Source organism: Thermobia domestica, chromosome 11 (assembly GCF_964235325.1).
Source record: "Thermobia domestica chromosome 11, izTheDome1.hap1.1, whole genome shotgun sequence".
NCBI lineage: Eukaryota > Metazoa > Arthropoda > Insecta > Zygentoma > Lepismatidae > Thermobia > Thermobia domestica.
Genome location: NC_137464.1, coordinates 208,367,425 through 208,395,247, shown reverse-complemented (window position 1 = coordinate 208,395,247; position 27,823 = coordinate 208,367,425). Strand labels below are relative to the sequence as shown.

Below are 27,823 nucleotides of genomic sequence, written 5' to 3'. Positions count from 1 at the left end.
GAGTCCGATTTCTTAGACTGAGTACAAATTAATACTGAGGGGTCAATGACAGACATCGAAACGCCACAAAACTGTTTACCTATCTATTACTAGCAGAATACCCCTTCTTCACACTAGAAGAATACTTTTCATTTTGGACTTAAAGGGGTGGATTTAGATTTAAACGGCATTGGAAGTATAACTGTTCATCTGAGCAACCCCGAAAACTATGGATTCGACAGTAATATGTCATTGCCTACTCCAAGTTGTGGAACTGAAGTTGGATTTAAACATCGGATGTGTCATTGATCTCAGTGACCCCGAAAACTATGTATTCTACACTAATATCGGTCACTTTCCATCATTTTTATGTATCTCTCGCTCCCCTCCCCTAAGTTGCGGGGTTGAATTTGGATTTAAACGGCAATGGAAGTGTTACTGTTCGTCTCAGCGACCAGACAACTATAGATTCTATACTAATATCGGTCAGTGGGCCGCGGTGGCTCAGTGGTAGAGCGTTCACCTCTGGTGCTTGGGGTCCCGGGTTCAATCCCAGCCTCCGCCAAGTGAACTTTGTGGTGGACAAACACCGTGTGCGTGGGTTTTCTCGGGGTTCTCCCGTTTCCTCCCACTTTCTTCATTCCACCATTTCTTTCATCACTCATCAGTCTCCTTTAGTCTAACCGGCATAACCGTGGGACGTAAAACTTAGATTTCCTTTCATTTTTACTAATATCGGTCATTTTCGATCATTTCTAAATATTTCTCCTCCCCTCCCCTAAGATGCACCGACCAAGCGAAATAATAATAATAATAATAATAATAATAATAATAATAATAATAAAAATAAAAAATAATAATAATAATAAAAATAAAACAAACATCCCAGGCCCGAACTTCATCTATATTGAAAATTTGATCGAGATCGGTCGGGTGGTTCATTTATATTTATTTATGGAATCTGCATCATAACTGTAGATCCTTTGACTCTTATTTTTTTCAACTCTAAACAGTTTAAGTAAGTATTTATAAAAGTTTAAGTGAGGACTGAGGAAAGCCAAGCTCCCCTGGGCATTCCGTAGCTACGAGTCTGCTCTACAGGTTGGTGTTTGTAGGTTGATATTCTACACCTTTCGATGGAACTATTCTTTGGAGGTGCATCTAATCCCACGTTTGTGATGCTTACCACGGTGCAAATGATACGGAGCTTGAGTTTGAAATTTTTAACATGTGAAAAGGCCGATGTGAGATGTTTAGTCCATCTAGCAAGAAGCTTATTTTACGTACAGATAAGTAAAATGTGCTAAAATTGAATTTAATTTGATAAAGACAATCACAAGAATTTCATATCTACCGTAGTTTTGGTTTAATTTAAACATTCTCTACAACCTTCTGTTATAAAGGGGAGGAGGGGCGAAAGCTAATTTACGGCTGGCAATGTCCGCCCTACTCCTTCTCTTGCTACGGGCCTAGTTTTCTTTCTATAGTCATTATTTAGATGAACATAGTACCTGTGTTAATTTTTTAAGAAGTCTCAATTTGTACTGATTGTGAGTATTAATTGATTGAAATCCTAACATAATTCATATTAATTGTTGATCCCGAACCCGATTCCCGCTGTAAATTATGAAAATCGTGCTTAATTAAATGGCGTAATTGTTTACATTTAAGAAATTTATTATTATTATTACATTTACTTTGCTCACCATTCAACTTGCTGTTACGCAAATATTATTGCATAAATCCAAATATGTATTTTTAAGTTGCAATTAAATGGTCACAATAGTCTCAAATCGACGCTAACGACATCTATTAGCGTCATGTAACGATAACCCAGGTAGTAACATCTATTAACATGGATATTAATCATTATGAATTAGCGTTAAACAATGAGACCTTTGCTGTATACTTAGCATGAGCTTCGGGTGACTAAACATTAATTAATGGTTTATTATATTCAATGTTAGAGCTTATAGGAAATTGCAGCGGAAGCAGTTACGGTTGGAAGGTTCCCAGTGATGGCAGCAAAAGTAGTAGCAGCTCATCCAAGAGCGGTGGAAGTAAATATGGATGGAAAGTTCCAAGTAAAAGTGGATCTTCTAGCAGTAAAAGTAAGAAAACTTGGACTGTTGGTGGTAGTGGCTCTTCATCGTCACATCGTAGCTCCTGGAGTTCTATACATACGGCGAAGCACACAAAAAGTGGTTCAGGTAAGTAGGTGTAGCTTTTGTGTCATAGAAATAAATAGCAAATATTCTGCTCATTAGAGATAGGAAGTTTCATTTTAAGATTCATTCGTTCATTATTGTGGAACAGTAACTTCTAACTGGCCTAATTTATGACGAAGGAGCACTCTTTTGTGATTAATCTCTAATATACCTGATTTATGATTGGAGGAACACGTTTTTACAATTAATTTATAAATGATCTGATCTATGATTATAGGAGCATGCTTTTACGATTAATTTCTAACTAACCTGATATATGACGCAAGAGTATGCTTTTATGAATAACTTCTAACATCTACCGGTAATACCCTAATTTATGATGCGGGAGCACTCTTTTGTGATTAATCGACCTGATCCATGATTGAAGGAGAACGCTTTTAGGATTAATTTCTAACTGGCCTAATTTATCGTACAGGATTACGCTTTTTATGAATAACTTCTAATTGGCCTAACTTATGACGAAGAAGAAAGTTTTTATAATTAATTTCTAATTCTTTTGATTTATGACGCAGGAAAACTTTTAACCCTGCTGCTCTGTTCCCATCTACTATACACATATATTGTTCGGGTCAATATGACCCATAATTAAGTTGCATTGGAAAAGGGCCAGGTCTTAGAACAGTGACTAGTTTAATAGACTAGTGCTAGGAAAATATTTTAATTGTCTTTAAATATTTTACAATACATTACATGTACACTCATGTCCAAAATTGTCGCATGTCTATAATTGTGTTGTTGTAGAAATATAATTTAATAACAAATTCGTCCGGTATTTCTTATAATTTCACTATATGTATAATCGACAAAGACATGTATGTGGCAAATTTCATGTCAAAATAGCAGTAAATAAGAACAATAAAACGAATATAAAACTTTCTTGTCCATTTAGCAACATTTTGTTTTACTTATTCTAATTTTTGTATTTATAATTCTTTTCCTATGAAATTTGACACAAATATATATTTCCCGATTATACACATAGTGTCAGTATTAAAAGTACCCTGCAAAATCATTATTAAATTATTCTTACAAGAAGACAGTTATAGATATGCGACAATCTTTTTGGAGATGAGTGTTCATACTTTCCCCGCTGGATGAATGATTACACTCGTTGCTTTATAATTTAGGGGTCCCGGCTTCGATTCCCGGTGTGGAAAAAAGTTTTTCGGATCCCACTTTGAACTGTAGATACTGTCCTTAGTATGTCATCATCCCACGGAAGGTAATAGCAAACCGTTGTGGTTTTACCTTGCACAGGGACCTTCAGGTCACGATCTGCCTTCGGGCAGAAAATTTCATCATCATCAACATATGTACATTCTTTTCATGAAAACAAAATGTAGGAAATTTTGAATTAGACATAAATATTGGACAATTGCTAATGGTTTACTGTATTTTAACGTGTAGCTTCTGATGCACCACTTCCTTGTGCTCTGGTTACAATCCTTGGAGACTCGTCACTTCTCAGCATATATTGTCTAGATTGTATCTCAGGTAAAATGAGAGACTTTCTAAGTTCTTCTAAACGCAATATTCTCCTCAAGAGCTTTCTATTTGTCAGGAAGTCCACAAAATAAATCCATTGTAAGCTGATACATCGATCATATTATACAACAATATCATGGGCCATCTGTTGGTTTTGCGTTTACATGTGTATGTGTTCACAAGTTGATATGAAGTGTTTACAGCTCATTTAGTTGAATTACAATTCAATATTATGTTGGGTTTCTTGACAACTTGGTTGCTGATTTCTTCTGTGTGAAGAATAATCATGAGCACAACCTTTGTAATTTTCTTAGTGATATAATTTACAACAGTTGGGTTGTTTACAAAATAAAACGACGGTGAATGCACCTCTTTGTTTGACAAAATCTTTTGAAGTTCAGGTTTGTTTTTTCGTAATAGTCATAAGCATAGTTATTTTCTTTTCAAGAAGAGGCTGTCCTAAAGTGAAAGAGATGAAAATATTATCACAATTAACATTATCGCCAATTAGTTCGGAAACAAGATCACTAACAACACGCACGCCTTGGTTCATCTCAGGCTGTGCAGTTTTTTTTTTTTTTTGTTTTGTTTTTTTTTTTTTTTTTTTTTTTTTTACATGTATATACATGTTGCTTGATTACGTAAGATGTTTTGCTATCATATACACAGTCCAGATTTTTATACCGTATTTTGCCCGTTTACTGGGAATATATTGCTCGAAAGGGCAACGCCCTCTAAATTCTCAATCGTTCATCAACAGTGATGTTTTAATCAGAATAATATAGCTTAAGAAGAATTTCCACCCAATTTTCCATACATCACGAAAGTAGATACACAAGTTCTGCGAGAAATATAAGACAGCAGTTGAAAATTCACTTACACAGCACAGAAAAACTTCTTCGGGTCATATTGACCCGAACAGTACATTAGTAATAGATAGGAAAATTTCGAAAACCGTTAATAATAAAAGTTTGAGATTTTCAGAAAATATTATTTGGATTGAATAAAGGAAAGTCACAAACTTGATACACACTACGAAAATTATCATAAATTTTATGAGAAATCAAAATCCATTTCGGGTCAAATAGACCCGAACAGAATAGCAGGGTTAAGATTAATTTCCAACTGGCCTAATTTATGGCGCAAGAGTTCGCTTTTATGAATAATTTCTAACTGGCCTAACTTACGATGCAAGTGCACCCTTTTATGATTGATTTCTAATTGGCCTCAGTGATTTATAATGCAGAAGCACATTTTTACCATTCATTTCTAACTGTCCCGATGTCGATGCAGAAAAAGGTTTTTATGATTAATTTCTAACAGGTGTCGTGATGAAGGATACTCTTATCGTAACAGTGAAACACTTAAATAAAATCTTTAATTTTACGTCCCACACTTACTCTCTGGAGGCTAATGGAAATCGATGATTAATGAAACTTTGAAACTGAATGACTATGAAAGAATAGGTGGAATGAAAATATGAGACCCCCTCAAGAATACCCACTTGCACTGTTATCCAGCACAAATCCATACGGTCTGGGATCGTACAAGGGATCAGTCATAATAGAGGTGAGCGCTCTACCACTGAGCCACCATACCGCATAAGTGACAATAAAAAACATGGATTCACGAGAAACGTATCTTCAAATCCATCGATTTCGCTTGCGATGTTTTTAACTTGCACCGGAAATATTGAAATCAGTATGGAAACCGGAAGTAATAGTAAATTTGAACCACTTACAGTTTTGGTAGAGTATTTTGGATATCCGTGATGTGTTGTCTGAAGACGTTGAATAGTTTCCAAAAAATCGCTTCTCACTATCTCTTGCGGTTTTCTTCCATGACGATAAAAGTTGAAATCGGAAGTAATAGTAAATTTGAACTACTTCCAGTTTTGATAGGATATTTTGGATGACCATGGTATATTGGCATTACATACTAAATCATTAAAAAAAAAAAAAAAAAAAAAAAAGTTGCTCTCTGTATATTATCATCTATAGCGTTAAACGTTGAAACCAGAAATGGCTAATTTGAACCGTTTTCGGCTTGAATAGAGAATTAACGATAACTGAGATGGAACCTGTTCTGTGTAGGCTGAATCAACTGCAGGAAAATTGTTGCTACCGGCTCTTTCAAGAACTAAGAGTAGTTTCGCAGATTTACGAAATTACTGTATTAATTCTATATATATATATATATATATATATATATATATATATATATATATATATATATATATATATATATATATATATATATATATATATATATATATATATCGGTGCAACAGTGAGTTCTCAATATTGTGGATTATTTCATGTTTGATCTTGATCTACAGATCAAATGCTATTTTATGAAATCTGGAGAGCCTGAAACCTAGACGCCTAAACCCGTAAATAAAATTCAAACTTGAAATGGAACCGGGAGTAACTCGCTGACAGTTTCGAGTTCAATAGCTGATTTAACAAGAAGCCTGAAATGATCTGTGTAGCTAAATGGACCGTGTGTGAGACTCTCATTCTGGAGGTTTTTGCTTCGATTCCAAGTCTGGATTTACAGTTAGTTTTTCATGGAATTAATCATTGTAAATGATAGTCGCGATTGCTACTGAAAGAGATTTATCTCGTAAAGAGAAAAAATCCCAAGATAAAGGGGCCAGGGGTTTATTTGTGCCCTTGTGTTTTGCTCTTTTCTTTCCCTTTTTGCTTTTTTCTCTGTTTCGCTCTTTCTATACTTTCTCTGTCTCTGCAAGATGCATATTATTATTTTTCTTTTCTTTGCATTAATTCCTATCTCATAGAACTTAACGTGAATGGAATTTCTGCCTGTCTATCTCGTGGTTCTTTATCCAAGTGATACTCAACTACTAATTCTTCTTGGTCCAAATGGAGGAATATCTTGGTATGACACGTTTTGAGGTATGTCTGTAGTGTCATGTTGGTTGTGCAGTTATCAAGTGTACATTGAAACCATTCTTCTGGAGGAAAGAGCTATCATTTCTTATAACTCCAACCCCCACATAATTATGCTCGCCACTTTACGAACCCATATAAGCACGTTATTATACAAGGAGTTCTAATAATAAAATATGGTTAAAATGTTATATCACACCTTTCGTTACTCAGGAGTATTCTAATCAAATTAACTAAAAAAAAAATCAGCCTAAATTTTGATTATAAATTTCGAAAACAAGACTAGAAAAATTTCGAATTGAAATGAGCAAATCTTTTGAAGACGAGACGAGACGTGAAAGAATTCTTTAAGAATCGAGATGAGCTTCCTACAAATTTTACGAGATAAGACTAGAAAATATTTCTTCTCTCGTCTCATGACTAATACTGGCATCCAGAAGGAAATGACTGTAAAGCAACCATATTTCCTACTGGCTGACGTATGTTACTTGAGGGTACGATTTCATAATCGAAGAAAACAGATAAGGAGTAGAATAAAGTAGGACAACGAGCTGGATAAATGGAAGCCAGTGTACAAGTAGCCGTGGGTGTATGAATACGTCATCGTCGTTCTTATTTACCCCTCACCACTATTATTTTTCTTAACGCCATATTTCCTGCTGTTCTTAGTTCTTTTTAGGGTGTGGTTTCAAGAGATTGGAAGAGGATTAAACTTAGATGTCACACACTTAATTGGCTTTGAAATGACGCTGGATTAGATACAACCACGATGATCTAGTACGCAATATTTCAAGCGGACGGCCTGGGTTAGATACCAGTGGGAACGGGATTTATATGTTCTTATAAGTGTGTTTTCATAGGAAAGTACACTTTCCTATGAATTAAAAGTGAGACCCTAGAGTATTCCGTGAAACACTTAATTACATCATTACTTTCTGCTCTGTTTTAAAGGTCATCTGGCAATACAATATCTGTCCACTAACAAGTTGAAAAGGACGTCGTGGTTCTTCATAACTGTTTTTTGAAAGTTTACAATAAGAATCATTGAAAGTATTATGATTCGACCTACTAAGGGTTATGTTTTTACTTTTTTCTCGCTATAATCAGTAAATAAAAACTCAACATTTTGGTCTAAACTATTATAAGTTCAAGACAAGCCAAAATTAAATGGAATTTATACCATGGCCTTTAACATGAAACACAGCTATAGATTTATTATTCGAAGAAATTACTTTCTATTCCGATATGGAAAAATAGAATGTGTTGAGAATTCGGGAATATACATCTTTCGAAGATTTTCTCCAATTATTGACTTCCAAACTTTCTATGTATAAGTATAGGATGTGTTATAGAACGGTTATGTTGGTGTACGTCTGTTGGCAGGTATCAAAGCAAAAAAGGGATATCGACTAGCGGTTTTCTGGAATTGATTCAGCGTCTCAAGAATAGGTTCCACCTCCTCCGTCAACATTATTCAAATTGGAAGAAGTACAATACTGTGTAATATGGGTTCCTGTCACCACGGCATGACTCGTCCTTAGATTTCGGATCTAGGAGGTCTCTTAGATATATCGGATAGCTGCGAATATATTAAATAAGCAGTCGTGGACAGACAAGGGGTGGTCCTTCAGCTTGGGGGTTTCGCGTAAGGCTAACAACCTTATTTTGTAAAAAAAAATTCAGAAACATTCGCAGAAGCCTCGGACCAGGACAACCTCAGCACAACTTTGCACAGCCTCAGCAAAGTAAGATGGGTCTCGCAGAAATAAGAGTACAAAGTAGAAACTGGATACAGTTGGCTAACAAGGGACATCACTCAATTGTCCGGCTCCGATTTCAATGAAATTTTTCTAGCTGATAGAGGACATATTACAACAAAATACTTTGGTTTGTGTAATATTTACCTGTACCTTGGGCAGAAAGTACTCATACATATGCACTATACTTAGTAGAATGTTCATTTCATATTAACAAAAGAAGAATGTTTTTAATATATGTAAGTGATTATTATGGGATAGTTGATGATATGGACATGTTTTATGGTTACCTAGTCAGTGAGTTTGTGTACTTAACAGTTTAAAGAAAAGGATATTTAAGTTATATCAAATAATAAACCAGTTTAACACCATTTATAGACGTTGTCATATTTATTAAAAAGGTGAGATTAATGGTATTTACATATCGAAGCTAATTTTTACATGAAGAAGAAATACTACCACTTCAAATTTTTATTTTAGCAAACGAACCTGGTTTACGATTATCTTTTTGATAAGTCGTTGTAAAAATTTGGTTTACCTCACCCGGGATTTTGTAAATTCAGTTCCCGAAGAAGAAGAGTAAGGTTGAATTTACTTTTATGAATACGAACTTAACCATATTGCGAAGTGGTAAAGTAATCATTAGAAAAATGGACAACGAAACAATGCAGCAGGAATCAAATACTAGTGACAGTGATGAGACTAGTGTAACACCAGGATTGACATCAGAGGATCGACTCTTGTTAGCTTTACAGCGACAATTAATGCAGATGTCTACCGAGATAAAGAAGCAAAATGAAGAATTAAAGCAAACCATGGAACAGAAGATAGAACTGAAGTTTGACGAAATGGAACAGAAGTTTGACCAAGCTAACAAGCAAAATGAAGAATTAAGCAGACGATTGGAACAAAAGTTTGACGAAATGGAACAGAAGTTTGACCAAGCTAACAAGCAGAATGAAGAATTAAGTAGACGAATGGACCAGAAGTTCGACGAATCTAATAAGCAATATGAAGAATTAAGTAGAGGGATAGAACAGAAGTCAGATGAAACGAAACAGACAATTGTCCAAGTGGTGAATGACATGTCCTCACAGTTCGAGGAAAAGTTAAAAAGGATATCCGATGATTGTCAAGAAAAGCACAATTACCAAAATCAAGAAATTAGTGCTGTAAAAAAAAGATTTAGAAGTAATAGAATCTTCCATTAAACAGCAAAAGATCCAGGTCAGCAACAACTCTAATAACATACGTGTAAATACACAGTTGTTAGCTACTATTCAGGAAGAGATTAGAACGTTACAGGCTAAAGACAACATTTACCGTAATAACTTGGGTAGTGATCGCTTTGAGTTTCCCCACTCACCAGAGATGAACTCGCCTTCGCCGGGGTCTGATGAGGATATTATACTAGAAGAAAGTTGTCCGAAGAGTACTGATGAGCGAAACATAGATGGTGTCACGACACAGCACGTCACGGATAGGAACTATCACTCAACAAGAACAAGGAATGAGAAAAAGAAGGTAAAACTAAGTGTTAAGATGAGTGAGATCCGAGCTATGAGCAAATTCAGTGGTAAGTGTAATGAGAATGCTACTTCTTTCTTAGAGAAATTCCAAGACGAATGCAATATAATGTGTATCGATCGATCACAGTATATGAAATTAATACCCCATGTATTACTCCCACCTTGTTCCTTATGGTTTAAAGCAATACGTGATCACATTAGTTCATATGAGGAATTATAATTCGATTTATAATTAATTAAAAGCAAAGATTATTTATATTAGATTGATTTGTGTTGAAAACTTAATTGTCAAAGATTATGTTAAGTAGAAGATCTATTCTATAAAACTAATTATTCAACGACTACCTTGAATGAGATTCTTCTTTATTATAATATCTTAGTGCTACGATGTATATCTTTAAAGGTAACATCTAACTTATTTATTATATAATGCGCTCTGACTATTTATAACCCACGTTTGTCCTTTACATTCTTTGAAATCGTACCTTTCATCGACTAATTAAATAAGCGACGATATTTTAATAAGAAGATATATTAATAATATAGTGAATAATAATGAAATAAATATAATTAATGTAATTAAAGATAAATATTGATGAAATGTAAGATTTGTTTAATGTATATGTGAAATGTAATGAATAAATATACAAGGTGCGATCAAAATATGATGGACATATGTAATGTAAAGAACACTAATGTAAACGGACCAGTGGTTCTTGAAGATAAAAGCCAAGGCTACTCATGACTTTTATATTCAGTCCCTTTGTCGAGCGACATTTTTATACAACAAAATACTTTGGTTTGTGTAATATTTACCTGTACCTTGGGCAGAAAGTACTCATACATATGCACTATACTTAGTAGAATGTTCATTTCATATTAACAAAAGAAGGTTTTTAATATATGTAAGTGATTATTATGGGATAGTTGATGATATGGACATGTTTTATGGTTACCTAGTCAGTGAGTTTGTGTACTTAACAGTTTAAAGAAAAGGATATTTAAGTTATATCAAATAATAAACCAGTTTAACACCATTTATAGACGTTGTCATATTTATTAAAAAGGTGAGATTAATGGTATTTACATATCGAAGCTAATTTTTACATGAAGAAGAAATACTACCACTTCAAATTTTTATTTTAGCAAACGAACCAGGTTTACGATTATCTTTTTGATAAGTCGTTGTAATATATGTATTATTTGTGATGACAGAAATTTTTGCCATGGTGCATGTTTTCTATTTCTTTTCTTTCTTTCTTTTCTTTTTTTCTTTTTTCTTTTTTTTTTTTGTTTATAATTTTTAAGAGTTGTGATGTGGTTATTAGAGATTACTGCAGAGGTCCCTTACTAACCTTTGTAAACGGAACGTTCATGACAGAACAACCATGTACATACATATAAGGCCTAGAGGTAAGTTGTATGGTAGGTATGACCTTGACGGCAGCCATCTTGAAATCCGCCATTTTGAATTAAGGTCAAGTTTTTTTAAAATAAGAATAGGGAAATATGATACATAATTTCAGCCTAGAATTTAATCAGGAAAACAATGGTGAAGCTAGTTTTGAGATACACCCATTTGGGAAAAAGTTACAGGCATTTAACTGTTCACTTACTACGTGCGAAAGTCCCTTGCCTCCGCTCCTAACCCACATATTAATGATAATAAGTGGATAAAAGCTTTGGTAATACATATTATGCCTAGAGGGAAGTGATACAGTAAGGGTATCCTTGACGGCAGCCATCTTAAAATCCGCAATTTTAAATTAAAGTGAAGTTTGAAAAACGAAAACCATAGCATGTGACACCTCATTTTAATAGTAAATTTTCCCAAAAAGCCAATGATATGCTTATTTCTGTTCTATAGTTAATCAGTATGAATTTAGGACTGCTTCTAATGTGCACCAAACGTCCATTATTTGATCTTTCAAATTGGCAACACTCCTAATTTTCACCCCCGGCGTCGGGATGTGGCGCCCCCATCGCCCAGTTCTTCGGAACTGCAATTAGCCGCTGGTCCTCCAGGTTGGGGGTTGTGCTGGGCCGATCACCCGGCATTTAAAACCTGCGATCGAGCGTCGAAAACACATATAAGCCTCGGATATGGACTGCTCTCCTTAGAAAACAACCTTGCTATGGACTGGTTTTGCTTTTTGATTTGCTTGGATGACTCTGAACCCGGGCCGTGGGACGGAGGAGTGAAGCGCATGCGCACCCAGCAGGACCGGAAGGAGTGATACCCTCAAAGGGAATGCTGGGAGTCTGCGGTGAGGGAATCTCCAATGAACCATTGGTTCCTCCCCTTACACGGTGGGACGTGGGTCCTCTCAAAAGTACCCATCAGTCGGCGGTATAAGTGGCTCTGCCTCCTTGTCATTTTGACTTGATGTCACAGCTTAGCTTGCTGACAAGGGTCATGCAGGTAGGACCTGCTAGCCTCGTTGGCCGCTTCGAACCACGACGGGGAAGCTGAGAGGATTTTGGGCTTTCTTTAACTATGGCTTTGCATCAACCACCCACCCAGGATAGAGAGAGAAAGAGAGAAAAAGCTTGGTCTTGCACCAAGATATTTAATCATCAAAGACAAATCAAATGACAGTTGGAGCCTTAAGTAAATTGTCTCCATTTATAGTACATCGTCAGCTACATCATATTGCCACAGGAACGTTTCCTCCTGGACATATTCGCAAATTACGCAATGGGACGTTACTTGTCCAAACGACCTCCGATAAACAGTCAAAATTACTTTGAGCTAGTACAGTTAGGGCCTGTTGCTATTCTAGTTGAGCCTCATCGACAATTAAATACCAGCAAAGGAGTTATCACATGCTTCGACTTGAGAGTTACCAGAGGCGGAAATATGTGCTGAACTTAAGGATAGCCATGTGACTCACGTCCATCGAATTAACACGAAGCAAAATGGTACGGTACAGCCCACAGATTCCTACATCCTTACTTTCGGCCTACCTAACCTTCCGACGCATTTGAACGTTGCTTACCAGCGTTTGAAGGTCCGGCCGTACATACCGTTACCCTTACGGTGCTTTAACTGACAACATTTTGGCCACTCAGCCCCTTCTTGTCATGTCTCTGCCATCTGTGGCAATTATAGTTCCGCAGCTCATGGTCAGGCTCCATGTGCTGCCCCATCGAAGTGCGCTAATTGGCAAGGTGGCCACCCAACTTGGTCACGTGACCTACTTTTATGGCTGAGAAGATCCGTGAACTCATGGTAATAGAGATGATCTCCGCAGCTGAGGCTAAACGAAGGCTACAGCCGAAGGTTACCTTCGGCACTAGTTTCTCTTCTCTTCTGAAGACCAGCAGATCACAAGGTACTCAGACAGTAGATTCCGCTACCCAGACAGAAGTTGAGGTTTCCAGTTTGCCAGTCTCTTCCAAGGCGTCCTGTACCTCTGCTTCTGCTGTGAACTCAGGACTATTCCATACGAAGCACAGATCATTTTCCGCTTCGCAACCTAATCCTCCATTGACAGATCCTTCGCCTTCACGAATCGTTAAACCAATTTCTGCTTCTCAGCCTCCTGCCGCTTCGGCTGCTGGCTCTACCTCGTCTGCCCCTAATCAATCCATACCCCAGTTTTTGAAGCAGTCAAACAACCAGCCTCCTACCAAACCCCTTACTAAGAAGGAACGAAAAAAACAGCTCCAGGCTCAAGCTTCCAAGGATACCTCTACCTCCTCCACAGCTTCTGCTACCAAGGCACCGAAGAAATCTTCACGCACCCAGTCTTCTAGCCCACCTGGGGCGAAGAAACAGAAGCATACGTCACGCAGTCCACCTAGTGATGACGAGTCTCTTATGGATATGGTGGAGGAGATCGATCATTTTACCCTTGTGGAAGGCCGTGAAAAAGGCAAGCGCAGTACCTCGCTTCTTGTTCTCGACGCTTGTTGAACATGTCTCTTCTTCAATGGAATTTAAATGGCTATTCCACTCACTACGCGGAATTTAAGCAGTTGTTAACATTGTTTCATCCTATCATATTCTGTCTTCAAGAAACGCATTTTACCTCTACTAGCAACTCAGTTCTCTCTGGTTATACTGTATATCGTCATGATCAGCTTACTGCAGGTCGTGCAGCAGGTGGTGTAGCAATCGGAGTCTCTGATGCCTACCACTCTGCTCTCATCCATGTGAAGTGTTTTCCAGCTTATCGCTGTTCGTGTCTTCTTAAGACAACATATTACTTTTTGTTGTATCTACCTTACGCGTCATGACATCTTTACTGCTGTCGATCTTGAACAGATTGCCCGACAGCTTCCATCCTCATTTCTGTTTGTTGGTGACTTTAACTCCTACCATGCACTGTGGGTCTCTCCTCGTACTGAGCCGCGAGGTCAAGAGATTGCCACTTTCCTTGAGAACACAAACTCATTGCTCCTCAATGATGGCAGTCCCACACATTTTACTACTACTACTCGTACCTACTCTCATTTGGACCTCTCCATTTGCAGTCCTCAACTTGGTCCCCACCTTACTTGGCGCGTGCATGACAATCTCTGTGGCAGTGACCACTTTCTTATTATTGTCAATGGCCTTCCGATAATCCCTTCTGCTCCGTTCACTGCCTATAATTTATGTCAAGCAGACTGGGATCATTTTTCCGCAACTTTTCATTTCACTTTAGAACCTCGTTTTATTGTTGCTGGTCATTGTGAGGCCTTTCAGCAGAGTATCCTGGCAGCTGCACACGACTCTATTCCTATCTATGCTGGTTCCCGGTGTAAACGCACCGTTCCCTGGTGGTCTGAGGAGATTCGTGCCGCTATTCTGGCCCGACGTCGAGCACTCCGTAGTTTTCATCGTGCTCCTACAGCTGATAAATTGGCTCAATTTCGTAGTCTTCGTGCTCGCGCCCGCTACCTGATTAAGCAAGCTAAGCATCATAGCTGGCGCACTTGTTTCCTCTCTTACTGCTGGCAGCTCAATGACAGCGGTCTGGTCGCAGATTTGTCGTCTCTAGGGCCATGTTTCCTCCGTTGCAGTTCCATCCCTTATTATCGATGGTGTAATGGTCACCGATCAGGACAGAATTGTTGCTGACTTAGGTCGTCATTTTGCGGATGCATCCAGTTCTACTCACTACTCAGCTGAATTCCTTACTTATAAACAACGCACCGAACGTACGCCACTTCAGTTCCGCTCTGCAACCGCTGAAGCTTATAATCTGCCTTTTACTGCTGCTGATCTTGCTGCTGTTTTGGCTTCTACGAAGGACACGGCACCTGGCCCTAATGTCATCTGTTATGCTATGCTCCGGCACCTTCCTGATGATGGCAAGCAACATCTTCTTGATCTGTACAATCGCATCTTGCTTGAAGACTCCTTCCCTGCTGTCTGGCGTGAAGCATACATTATTCCTATCTTGAAGCCTCCTAAACCTGCCACGTCCAGTGGAAGCTACCGCCCGATCGCCTTGACTAGCTGTCTGGAGATGATGATCAATACCCGCTTAGTCTGGTTTCTTGAACACCATGGCCTCATTTCCAATCTTCAGTGTGGCTTTCGGCGCTTCCGTTCCACTACTGATCATTTGGCGCATCTTAAAGTGTTATTCAGGATGCCTTTCGTCATCAAGAACATCTGATAGCCATCTTCTTCGATCTTGAAAAGGCCTACGACACTGTTTGGCGTTTTGGCATTTTACAACAACTAAATCTCTGGGGCTTACATGGCCACTTGGCTCTCTTCATCCAGAACTTTCTTGCACAACGTACTTTCCGAGTCAAGCTGGGAGCTATTCTTTCTGCTCCATTTCCACAGGAAAATGGTGTTCCCCAGGGCAGTGTGTTAAGTGTCACATTATTTACTGTAGCTGTGAACAGTGTGATGTCGCAACTCTCCCCTACAGTTACTGGGTTGCTTTATGTGGACGACTTTACTATCTACTGTCGCTCACGTGACCTTCGTACTGTTACTCGCCAGTTGCAGTTAGTGCTTAACCGTCTTCACCGCTGGTCTTCCACTACTGGTTTCTGGTTTTCCCTCACCAAAACACTGTGTACATTTTTGTCGCCTACGTCACTGTGCTTACGATCCTGAACTGTTCCTTGGCTGTTCTCGATTGTCCTATGTCGATCATGTTCGTTTTCTGGGCTTGGAGTTTGACCGCAGACTTACATGAGTTGCTAATGTTCGGGAATTAAAGTATCGCTGTCTTCGCTCCATGAACTTACTACGTATGGTGTCTCTTTCGTGGGGTGCTGACCGTGTGATGCTGCGTTTATACCGTAGCCTCATCCACTCACAATTGGATTATGGCTGTGTTGCCTATGGTTCTGCTCGACCTTCCATCCTACGTCATCTGGATGCAGTTCACCTTGGCCTTCGTTTGGCGCTTGGAGCTTTTCGAACTAGCCCTATTCCTAGCCTCTATGTTGAGGCTCATGAGCCATCTCTTTCCCACCGTCGAGACTGCCTGCTTCTACGATATTACATTCATATTCAAGCCTTACCTGCCCATCCTTCGGCCTTTGCACTTGAGGCTGGTCGCTACGCCAGATATCAAGCACGACCCACTGCTACTCAGCCTTTTGGCATTCGTGCTCTAGACCTTGTGCCTTCATTAGGACTGGAAGTCCCTGCTATCTGTCCATTGGGCTTCCTTCCTATTCCTCCGTGGACTGTTCTTCCATCGGTTGTCACTTTTCTTTTCCTGGAATTTAAGTAGTCTCTTACCAGCAATTAACAATTTTGTTAGGAATTCTTCTCTTTTCTGGAGGAGTATCGTACCTACGCTATCTTCTACACAGATGGTTCGAAGCATGATGATTTTGTTGGCTGTAGCTTCATCACGGATGATCATAGCGCTGGCTTGAAGCTACATCCTACTTCCACTGTGTTCACTGCTGAATTGGTTGCTATCCTGGAGACCCTGCATTATATTCGGCGACGCCATCTTCAACAGGTTCTTGTCTGCTCTGACTCCAGGCTTTATGTAGTCTTACCGACGTGTCAACTGCGCACCCTATCGTTCAGCAAATTCTCCTCCTGCCATTCCTTACGTCTTGCAGGTTGTGACGTCTAATTTTGTTGGGTGCCTGGCCATACTGGTATTCCAGGTAATGAGCATGCTGACCGTGTTGCCAGAAACGCTGTCCTTACAGGACCTGCCTATCCGGCACCGCTCCCCAGCTCTGATATTCGTCCTATGATCGATCGTCTTCTCCTTCACCGCTGGCAGACACACTGGGATGAGCACCTTGAGAACAAATTATACGCTGTGAAGCCGCGACTTGGTGTTTGGCCCACGAGTTCTCGTCCCTCAAGATGGAAGAACTAAGATTGGCACGCCTACGTATTGGGCACAGTCATCTGACCCATGGATACCTATTACGTCGGCAGAACCCGCCTTCCTGTTCGAATTGTGGTGCATCCCTGACCATCCGCCACCTTCTCGTGGAATGTGTTCCTCTTGCTCCTGGGCGAGCTCGCCTTGGATTACCAACCGATCTGGCAATCTTGCTTGGCGACAATGAATCCATGATCCAGAAAGGGTACACGTATTTGCAGAATCTGCATGTTCTGAATACTCTGTGAGTGTATTTCTCACGTTACTGTTAATTAATTTATTTCTGATTTTATCTAATTTTTTCTTAGCTTTCATGATGATTTTATGCTTGTCATGGCATTTCCTTGCTTTTATTATCTTACTGCACTGTTATATTCAGTATTAATGATGGGCTGCCCTACGTGTGTTCGTCTATTGCCGAGCTGCCCCGGCAGAGAAAATTAACCTGTCTTTGTGTACTACCCAATCCTAGTATTTGTGTATTGAGTTTGCACATTTTCTAAATGCTATGACATTTTACTTCATCAATGCCTTAACACTTTAGCATGGTCCAGATACCTCTTTTATTTTATTATGTCTGCGCTACTATATTTTTCTTTGATACTTTTATTTTTGTTGCTGTCAAAGAAGGGTCAAAAGACCCCGTTGTCGACGCGCCCACCCAAACCATTTCAATCAATCGAGGCTCATGAACCACCTCTTTCTCACTGTCGGGACTGCCTGCTCCTGCGCTATTACATTCATATCCGTGCCGTACCTGACCATCCTTCGGCCTTTGCCCTTGAGGCTGGTGCTCGCTATGACAGATATCAAGTACGACCTACTGCTACTCGGCCTTTTGGCATTCGTGCTATATACCGTAGTGCTTCTCTTGATGTCCCTGCCATCTATCCATTGGGCCTCCTGCCCATTCCTCCATGGACAGCTCTTCCACCCGTTGTCAGCTTTCATCTAACGCAATTTACGAAGTCTGTCACCAGTAGTCAACAATTTTGTCAGGAGTTTTTCTCTTTTCTGGATGCGTACCGTACCTACGCTGTCTTCTGCATGGATGGTTCGAAGTATGGCGATTCCGTTGGCTGTGCCTTCGTCACGAATGATCATAGCGCTGGCTGGAAGCTCCATCCTGCTTCCACTGTGTTCACTGCTGAATTGGTTGCTATTCTGGAGACTCTGCATTATATTCGTCGACGCCATCTTCGACATGTTCTCCTGTGCTCTGACTAAAGCAGCGCTTTACGTAGTCTCACTTTTGTGTCAACTGTGCACCCTATAGTTCAGCAAATTCTACTCTCCTGCCATTGCTTACGTCTTTCAGGTTGCGATATCCAATTTTGTTGGGTGCCTGGCCATGCTGGTATTCCAGGGAACGAGCGCGCTGACCGTGTTGCCAAAGAAGCTGCCCTTACAGGACCTGAGTATCTGTCTTCGCTCCCCAGCTCTGATCTTCGTCCTGTGATCAACCGTCTCCTCCTTCAGCGCTGGCAGACAAACTGGGATGAGCACCTTCAGAATAAATTGCACGCTGTCAAGCCGCGACTTGGTGTTTGGGCCACGAGTTCTCGTTCTTCCAGAGTGGAAGAACTACGATTGGCACGCCTACGTATCGGGCACAGCCAACTGACCCATGGCTACCTGTTACGTCGGCAGAACCCGCCTTCCTGCACCCATTGTAGTACATTCCTGACCACCCGCCACCTTCTTGTGGAATGTGTTCCTCTTGCTCCTGAGCGAGCCCGCCTTGGCTTACCAGTAGATATGTCTACCTTGTTTGGAGACGATGTTCAGATGATCCAACAAGTTTTCACCTACTTGCAGCTTCTGCATGTCTTGACTGATTTGTGAGTGCATTTCTCACGTTTCTTTTAATTAATTTCTGATTTTATCTACTGTTTCTGTGTTTTCATGGTGGTTTTATGCTTGTCATAGCATTTCCTTGCTTTTATCTTCTTTACTGCACTGTCATATTCATTACTAATTTTGGACTGCCCCATGTGTGTGCACCTATTGCCGAGCTGCCCCGGCAGAGATGATTAACATGACGTTGTGTACTAACCCGTCCTTGTGTTTGTGTATCGAGTTTGCACATTTCTTCAATGCTATGACATTTTAATTCATACATGATCAAACACCTTTTATGACTTTGCTTTTAATTTATTATACTTTGCTTTTGATTTCAACTGACACTTTGCAACTGTTGCCTTGGCTCGTTTTCTAAATTTATTACATTTTTTAAGAGTTGCGATTAGTCAGTTCGTGAATAGTGTTGGGATAAGCATCCAGCAATCTTTTTGAATTTTGAAGACGTGCAATGTAATTATTTATTTTAAACGAGAATACATGAAGAACCTATGAACCTATGTGACGTAAAGAAATGTAAATGAAATTATAACAAATTGGTGTTATACAAACACAAAATTATCGGGAAATGTAGCCTACAGGTTGCGCAAACGACAAGCAATAAAATATTTTTAATAAGTACAACTTTAAAGGAACAGTAGCAATGATAGAAAATATCAGAGGCATAATATGACTGTTCCCTAAACATTGTTTGTACCATGAACATATGAAAACAGGTAACTTGTTTATAAAGAGCTGTAACTTGAGTTCCCGATCAATACTGATTATAAATTTTACAATCATGAATCATCGACAGCAATCGCTAAACAACGAATGACTTTTGTCTGACTAGCTAAAAATTTCCATAGAAAATAAATAAATAAATAAATAAATAAATAAATATACAATAAAGAAATAAATATAAAACAAAACAAAAGACCCTTGATGTACACCACAATTTTCCTTTTTGAAGTGAATTTTCATTTGATTTTTCGTCTCATCTACTATACAAGCTACGTCTTAGGTATTACCTGAATGCAAAGTTGGAGTTGTTTCGTTGTACGATGATTCATGTCAGTAAACGAGTTTTTGAAGGACAGGTATAGGAAATAATTACATGGCAAGTCTTCAAATTCAGAAGGACAGCTGGATGCTTATCCCAACATTATTCATGAACTGACAAATCGCAACTCTTAAATGTAATACATTTAGAAAACATGAGCCTTGGCAACAATTGCAAAGTGCCAGTAGGAATCTTAAAACATGCGGTGAAAATTAGGAGTGTTGCCAATTTGAAAGATCAAATAATGGACGTCTGGTGCACATTAGAAGCAGTGCTAAATTCATACTGGTTAACTATAGAGCGGAAATAAGCATACCATTGGCTTTTTGGGAAAATTTACTATTAAAATGAGGTGTCACATGCTATAGTTTTCGTGTTTTAAACTTCACTTTAATTCAAAATGGCGGATTTCAAGATGGCTGCCGTCAAGGTCATACCTACCATAACGCTTACCCCTAGGCCTTATATGTATCTACATGGTCGTTTTTTCATTAACGTTTCGTTTACAAACGTTAGTAAGAGACTTCTGCAGTAATCTCTAATAACCATATCACAACTCTTAAAAATTATTTAAAAAAATAGAAAACATGCACCATGGCAAAAAATTTATCATCACAAATAATACATATGTCCTCTATCAGCTAGAAAAATTTCATTGAAATCGGAGCCGGACAATTGGGTGATGTCCCTTGTAAGGAAAGAAATCAATGGAGAGCTTTTGTGAACGCGGCAGTGAACCTCTGGGTATCTTTCATGGAGTTAATTACTGTATTTAGTAGTAGAAATTAACAATTTCCGGTTTCAACTTCAATCGCGTAGAGCAAAGACGGTAAAAATGGTAAGAAGCGATATTTTGGAATCTATTTTGTTTCAAGAATAGGTTTCATTTCCTTCGCTAAACCTCTACTCAAAGTAGAAATGATAAAAAAAAATGACAACTATCAATTTTTAACGTTGATCCCATAGAACAAGTACGATAATAGATAGTGGAAAGTAGTATTTTGAAATCTATTCAGCGTCTAAAGAAAATATACTTTTTTCACCAATGTCCCTTGCTAAAACCGGAAGTAGTAGAAATTCACTACTATTTCCTCTTTCAATATTAATCTCCATAGAGCAAAAACCGTAAGAGACGGTAAATAATGGATTTTTGATATGGATTCAGAATTCAAGGAACAGGTTCTATCTTTGATATTATACCTCTATTCAAGTAAACATAGATGTACTACTTCAAATTTACGTGTTGAAATTGCATAGTCTGCAATTTCATATGGTAGTTTCACACTGTAATACGAAACACTTTCGTTTTAGTCACGATTTAATACAGAAGACCAAGTCAGAATGGGTGCGCAGAATATTGTCTGCAACACACACACACACACACACACACACACACATACACACACACACACACACACACACTGGTATTTACAATAAGAAAAGAAGCTACGCGGCAGCAGAACTGACGTTTGATCTGAGCTAATAAGCTCACAAGCTGACGAATTTTTTCAGAAGGCGAATTAAAGATCTGTCGACAAGGTAGTCTTCTTACTAACGTGTAACGTATCTGCATTCCGGAACGGATTCTCATATCACAGTGTAAGCAGAGTCATTGTGAGCGAATTGGTTGGTGCTAGAACAGTGAGGAAGGGCAACCTCCAATTTAGTTACGCGTACAATTTGTAAATATAATAAAATTTTACAAAATGTGGGAAATCTTTGCTTGATATTTTTTCAAGAATGAATATTATCAATATTTTTCCAATGTTCAATGACTATATACTAATACTTTTCTTTTATTCTTTGCAGGAAAGGTACTTCCTACACCTGCTATCATAATACTAGTAATCGTTCTACTTTTAGTGGTTATCTATATAATATACAAATTGAGTCAGAAAAACAAAAAGAAATCTATGCCTGCGTCTGAATCCAGTAATGTTCTTCCAACTCCAGAGAATGAAGTCAAGCTTCTGTTAGATGATGAAGCCTATGATCCAAATTTGGAACATCCAAGACCAAATGGACCTGTGGCTCTTCCTCCATTACCACACTGTGACCCAGTTATATATAATCCAGTTGAAGTAAGCTCAAATAGTGAACTACCATATCCACCAGTTGACACAAATCCCATGTTATCAATTAACTCGAAGTACGATCGTCAATATCCAACGAAATCATCAAGTGGTGAAAATATACTTCCGTGTCCTGTGGCAAAACCAGAGGCTAATAATGTTCTTTCACATCCATCAATGGCAAGAGGTACTGAAGATATTCCTCCACCATCATTTAGTGAAGCTACCGATCATAATGATTCAAAATTACCGGGGTCATCTTTCACTGACGGACCTACAAATGTTGCTATTCCAACGTGCCCTCCTGTTGAACTAATAGATAATGAGGTTACATCTATTCCTCCTTATTCTACTGATTCTCAAAAAAATATGAACAAATTCTCACAAGGACGGAAGATTAATGACGAAAGTACTGCGGTAGGGTGGAAGCTTTAGTATTATATTTCATAATTGACAAACAAAGATAGGTAGAAACACTATCCTTTCTTTTTGTGCTGTTTGATACATATCTGGCTTCAACATATATTTGGACAAAAGTAGACTTGCATTTAAGTATACTACAGTGTTATGGACTTTCTACAATGTTACGAGGCCATCGATAACTTTTTTGTAGAAACAGAAAATTGTATCATGATAAATATATAATAAAAGGTACTTAGGATTCAACACACAGACGAACAAAGAGAACTTGGGTTGAAATACGCTATGATGTTATAAAGACTTCCAACAATGTTGCGAGCCCATTGAATACTTATTTATAGTAACAGGGAATCGTATCATGATAAATATGGGATAGAAGTAATACTATTTTCTTATTTTTGGTACACCGGTATATATCCAGTATCAACATATAGTGAAACAAAAATGAACTTAGATTTAAGTGTATTATGGCATTATGAAGACTTCCTACAATGTTGCAAGTGCATAGAATACTGTCTTATAGAAATAGGGAATAATTTGATGATGAATATGTAACATTAAATACTGTTACTCTTTCTTCCTGCCCTGATTCTTTGATAATTATTTTGTTTAATGCACAGTGATATTCTTTGTGTTACATGCTTGAAGTATTTTGATATAAGAAATGTGCTGTATTAATTAGCGTTCCGTTCGAAATATTTTTTACGAAGTTACGAAAAGATAATTTTATATTCTGACAATACTGTTGAATCAAGTTATACTTTTTTACCCTTGAGGTTAGTCCTCTTTGAAACTAATTTTATTAAGAACCAGTATTTTTTGTATATTTTGTAATAAATGTATCAAGGCTGTAGCAATAAATGTTCTCAAATTATTTTAAAGTTCGCAACACTGCTATGTATTAGACATCTGTTTTTGTTCACCCTATTTAAGTAACAGCTTGACGTAGTACTATTTGAAAATAAGAAAGCACATACACTGGTATTTTTTTTAGTAACATTTCGTTACTTACAGCATTGATGATAACGCTTTTGAATAGCCTCGTTAGTATAAGTATGTATGGTGCTACGAAGATGAGATGGGACAAACCTCTCTCAATAGAAATAGATGCGCTTTTCCAAGACGAGAAATAGTTTCTAAAGCACTTACTCAACACACGATAACCGCAACTCTTATCCTGTAGGAACTGAGGAAATCTGCAAAAGTTTTTTTCGTAATACGTGATTCAGTATAAGCTCCGTTATGGGTTTATCAATTCTGATTGGCTTAGAGATGTCACGTGACCTGATCGCGTGATATGACATCATAGGAGTCAATGGCGTCTTGATTTTTGCACGTGTGCATTTTCCAAACTCCTAAATTTTGGGAAGGGTACACAGGACACTTTTCTTAAATTTTGGAAATGACCAAATTTTAAAAGTTAGAATGGTGGTAGTTAGGACGTAGCATGTACGCTCATGTCCAAAATGATTGTCGCATATCTATAAAACTGTCTTCTTGTAAAAATATAATTTGATAATGATTTTGCAGGGTACTTTTAATACTGATACTGTGTGTATAATCGGGAAATGTATATTTGTAGTAAATTTCATGGGGAAAGAATTATAAATATGGAAATTACAGTGAGTAAAACAAAATGTTGCTAAATGGACAAGGAAGTTTTTTCGTTTTATTTTTCTCATTTACTGCTTTTGACATGAAATTTGTCACACACATGCCTTTGCCAATTATACACACACAAACATAAGAAATACCGGGCGAATTCATTATCAAATTATATTCCTACAACATATTTATATACATGCGACAATAATTTTGGACATGAGTGTACATCCAATTCCAAAAAGGATTATTATGGCTATATTGAGCTGAAAATTTTCAGTTCCACTACGAGTATCAAACCAACATCGGAAACAACTAAAGATGCCAAGAACCCCCCCCCCCAGTCAATCTTTACAATCGGGAGAAATTGTGCAGATGCGTTTTTATTCTTTTAAGTGTAATAAGACAAGTTTAAACATTATTAGGTGTGAAAAAAGTAACATTCATTGAAATACGTAATAATACAATATTTTGAAATTATGGACACATGTGAGCACATTCTGGTTTTGTCACCTACGTTTTCAGACATTAAAGAACACTTTTAATGAAGCAAAGTCAGAGAACATAGTTATCACATCAATAGTAAAATCAGAGAGACAAATGAGAAAAAGCAACAGCAATGGATATGAATAACATTGTCTTGGAAATTCACCTACATTTCTTTAGAAGGACCTAGGGTGGTTGAGTGTTATTCAGTGGTAAAGCACGGCTGCTATTCGAAAGGTTATGCATTTGATTCCCATTTAGGTCACTTTTTTATATGTAATGATATTTTCTAATATAATATAAAATCATTTCAAGTCATAACTATTTATTAAGATATAACATCTGAGATGTGGTGTATTATGTCTCAATGTTAAACACAAATTAAGTAAAACGTGCGATGGTAATACATAATTGTGTGTTGTGTATTTAGCTACAGCTATGTCATATGAAAGTTACTTCTCAATGTTCTTGTTACGGCATGGGATTTTCATTCTTAAAGATAGTATTATAATTGCTAAAGTAGTATCGTAATCGACATTTGTATCTGGCATTTATTTAATTCACTGCTAAAGTTGAGTATAATCATATTTATATTCACTTTAATAGTCTAATGCATTTTAAGAGCTATACACAATAAAATGTACTGTTTGTTGTATAATTTGAGCAAAGCGGTTTGTTTTACTCTTGAAATTATTAGTATTTCTCCTTACACTTTGCGTGAGAAACTGAAACTTGTTATATTTCGTTGAACACTTCCAACTTAAGATATCTTGCATGAGAACCAGTGGTGGCCGAATAAATAGTATTAGAAAGTTGTTCATTCAATTTCTGAATTCCAGGAAGTCGAAATTTCGGAATTGAGGAATTTGAAACTGTAAAAAAGTAAAAATCACAGAATCAAAAATATGAAACATGATATGCAAAGTTGAGAGGATTGTAGGGAAGCAACTGTATAAATCCAAGCTTACTCTGAGTAATTTAAGTGTTTTCATTGCAATTTAGTGCTTAGGTGTGTTCAAACATTTGCTAGATAGACTTCGGAGTTTCGGAATATCCCAAGTTTGATACAACATCTTCAATAAATGAGTACTATTATCATCGAACACCGGAGATTGTCATTTTATTCAGAATGGGTTTGTAAGTGTTCATGTTAGCTCACTGGTCAGTTGATCGACAGACACTGTCCTGTTTACACCGTTGTCTCGGAAAGTGTGGTAGTAATGAGTGTGTTTCCTTTCAACTCACCCTGCATCGTAAAGTGGAGTATTTTCACCCATCAAATACTTACAAGGAGACTTATGGAAGTGTCACTCACCGATTTAAACGAAACTTTGCATACTTGTAGAATATCGAAAAATAATCGACACGTTTCTTTCTTTTTTCTTTTTCTTTTTTTTTTGTTTGTTTTGGCAATGAAGATTTAAGGGTGGAAACCACTCTTTGAACTTTAGGGGTGGTCTCTAAGAATAGACCAAAAACAACCATTTAATTTAGAAGAAAACATACTGCCAGGGAGGGGGGTTAGGACAGCTGATTCAGAATCTGTCAAAATTAGAAAATTCAAAATGGCGTATTTAATATACTGATTACAATTACAAAATGTCTTCTGGTTTGAAATTCTCTTTAGTTAGCCAAGAACAATTATAGTTGGCAGAGATTACGGCGAGGAGGTTGCAGACCAATTTGAAACCCCCCTACTCATTTTAATGGGATGCTTGAGTCAAGTGAGTCTCTTCACCTCTCATTATAGCGTTTAGAGACACAGAGTAGAAAGTGTGGCACAGTCAATAAATTTTATGACTCACAGCTACATCATACAGCCTTTAGTGGTGTTCTGTTACCACCGTTGTTAATTATTTTGTAGGAAAAGAATGAACATTTGGCCCTATAGTCCAAAACAACCTCTTTTAATCTGACAATGTCCTTGTGAAAGCATCAAATTCGGGAAAATTGACATCAGGTCTTGTGAGATCATGTTTTCAAGAGGCTTTTCTCCCAGCATCTAATGCAAAGTTAATTTTGTTATTAGATTCGTGGAGTGGTCATAATGAATCAACTTTTCAACCTATTTTACGAACAAAAGAGTACCTCAAAATAGAAACCATTTGGCACTAACAATTGGTAGGATTCAGCCTTTTGATGTGCTCGTCTTTAGGCCATGGAAAAACTTCTTGAGACATTTTACTGATATTGTCCTCTACAACTATAACATAAATTTACATCTCCGTAATATAATTTATATCCAAATCACTAATTCATAATTTTCTTCCAGAATTGCAAATCTTATTAGATATGCATAATACAAAAACAGTTATTTGGAAGAATATTGTGCTGCATTTTGCGATTTGTCACAGTTATTGCTGTAATAAGGTAAGCTTGGTGTAAATAATGTTGATGCATCACACAATTTGTTTTACGAACTGTCCTTACTGTGAAGCGTTTTCTCAATAAATTCATAACTATAGCAATTGAGGATATGTGAAGTTCTGACATAGTGAGAGGCGAGGGGACTGACTCACTATATGTAAGCATACCGAATATAGAGAGGTGTAGAGACTTACTTTAATCAAGCATTCCGTTAAAATAAAGGGATTTCAAATCAATAGAAAAGGATTTCAAATCGGTCTGCAACCTTCTCGTAGTAACCACTGCCGACTACAGTATAATTGCTCTTGGCTAACTGCAGAGAATTTCAAACCAGAAGAAATTTTGTAATTGTAATCACTATATTGGATCCGCAATTTTGATTTTTGTAATTTTGACGTCAAATTCTGAATCAGCTGTCCTAAACCTCCCCCTGGCAGTATGTTTTTTTATATTAAATGGTTGTTTTCTGTCTATGCTTGGAGACCACCTCTAACGTTCAAAGGGTGGTTTCTACCCTTAAATCTTCACCATTGCCGGAAACAAACGTGTGTCGATTATTTTTCGATGTTCTACAAGTATACAAAGTTTCATTCAAATCGGTGAGTGATACTTCCGTAAGTCTCCTTGTTAGTGTTCTCTATTTCCTCGTTTCATCATATAGTGTAGTGTGAAGTACTGTTTTACCTTCTAAGCACACCATGTCTCTTATTCGATGAGTACTTTACGTTTTCATTCCAAGACGTAGTGAACAAGCCTAATACGTTGCTC

General features: G+C 37.7%; 1 protein-coding gene across 2 annotated transcripts in view; it reads left to right on the top strand.

Moving 5' to 3' along the window:
• The window catches only part of LOC145664686 (uncharacterized), a 73,491-nt gene extending 50,010 nt beyond the window's left edge, over positions 1-23,481 (top strand). For both annotated transcript variants that reach the window (XM_081731543.1, XM_081731542.1), the window contains exons 3-4: positions 1,947-2,189; positions 21,918-23,481. In XM_081731543.1, coding sequence (XP_081587669.1) covers positions 1,947-2,189; positions 21,918-22,615 — 941 coding nt within the window. In that variant the 3' untranslated portion in view covers positions 22,616-23,481. The remainder of the gene's footprint in view (positions 1-1,946; positions 2,190-21,917) is intronic.
• The last annotated feature ends 4,342 nt before the right edge of the window (positions 23,482-27,823 follow it).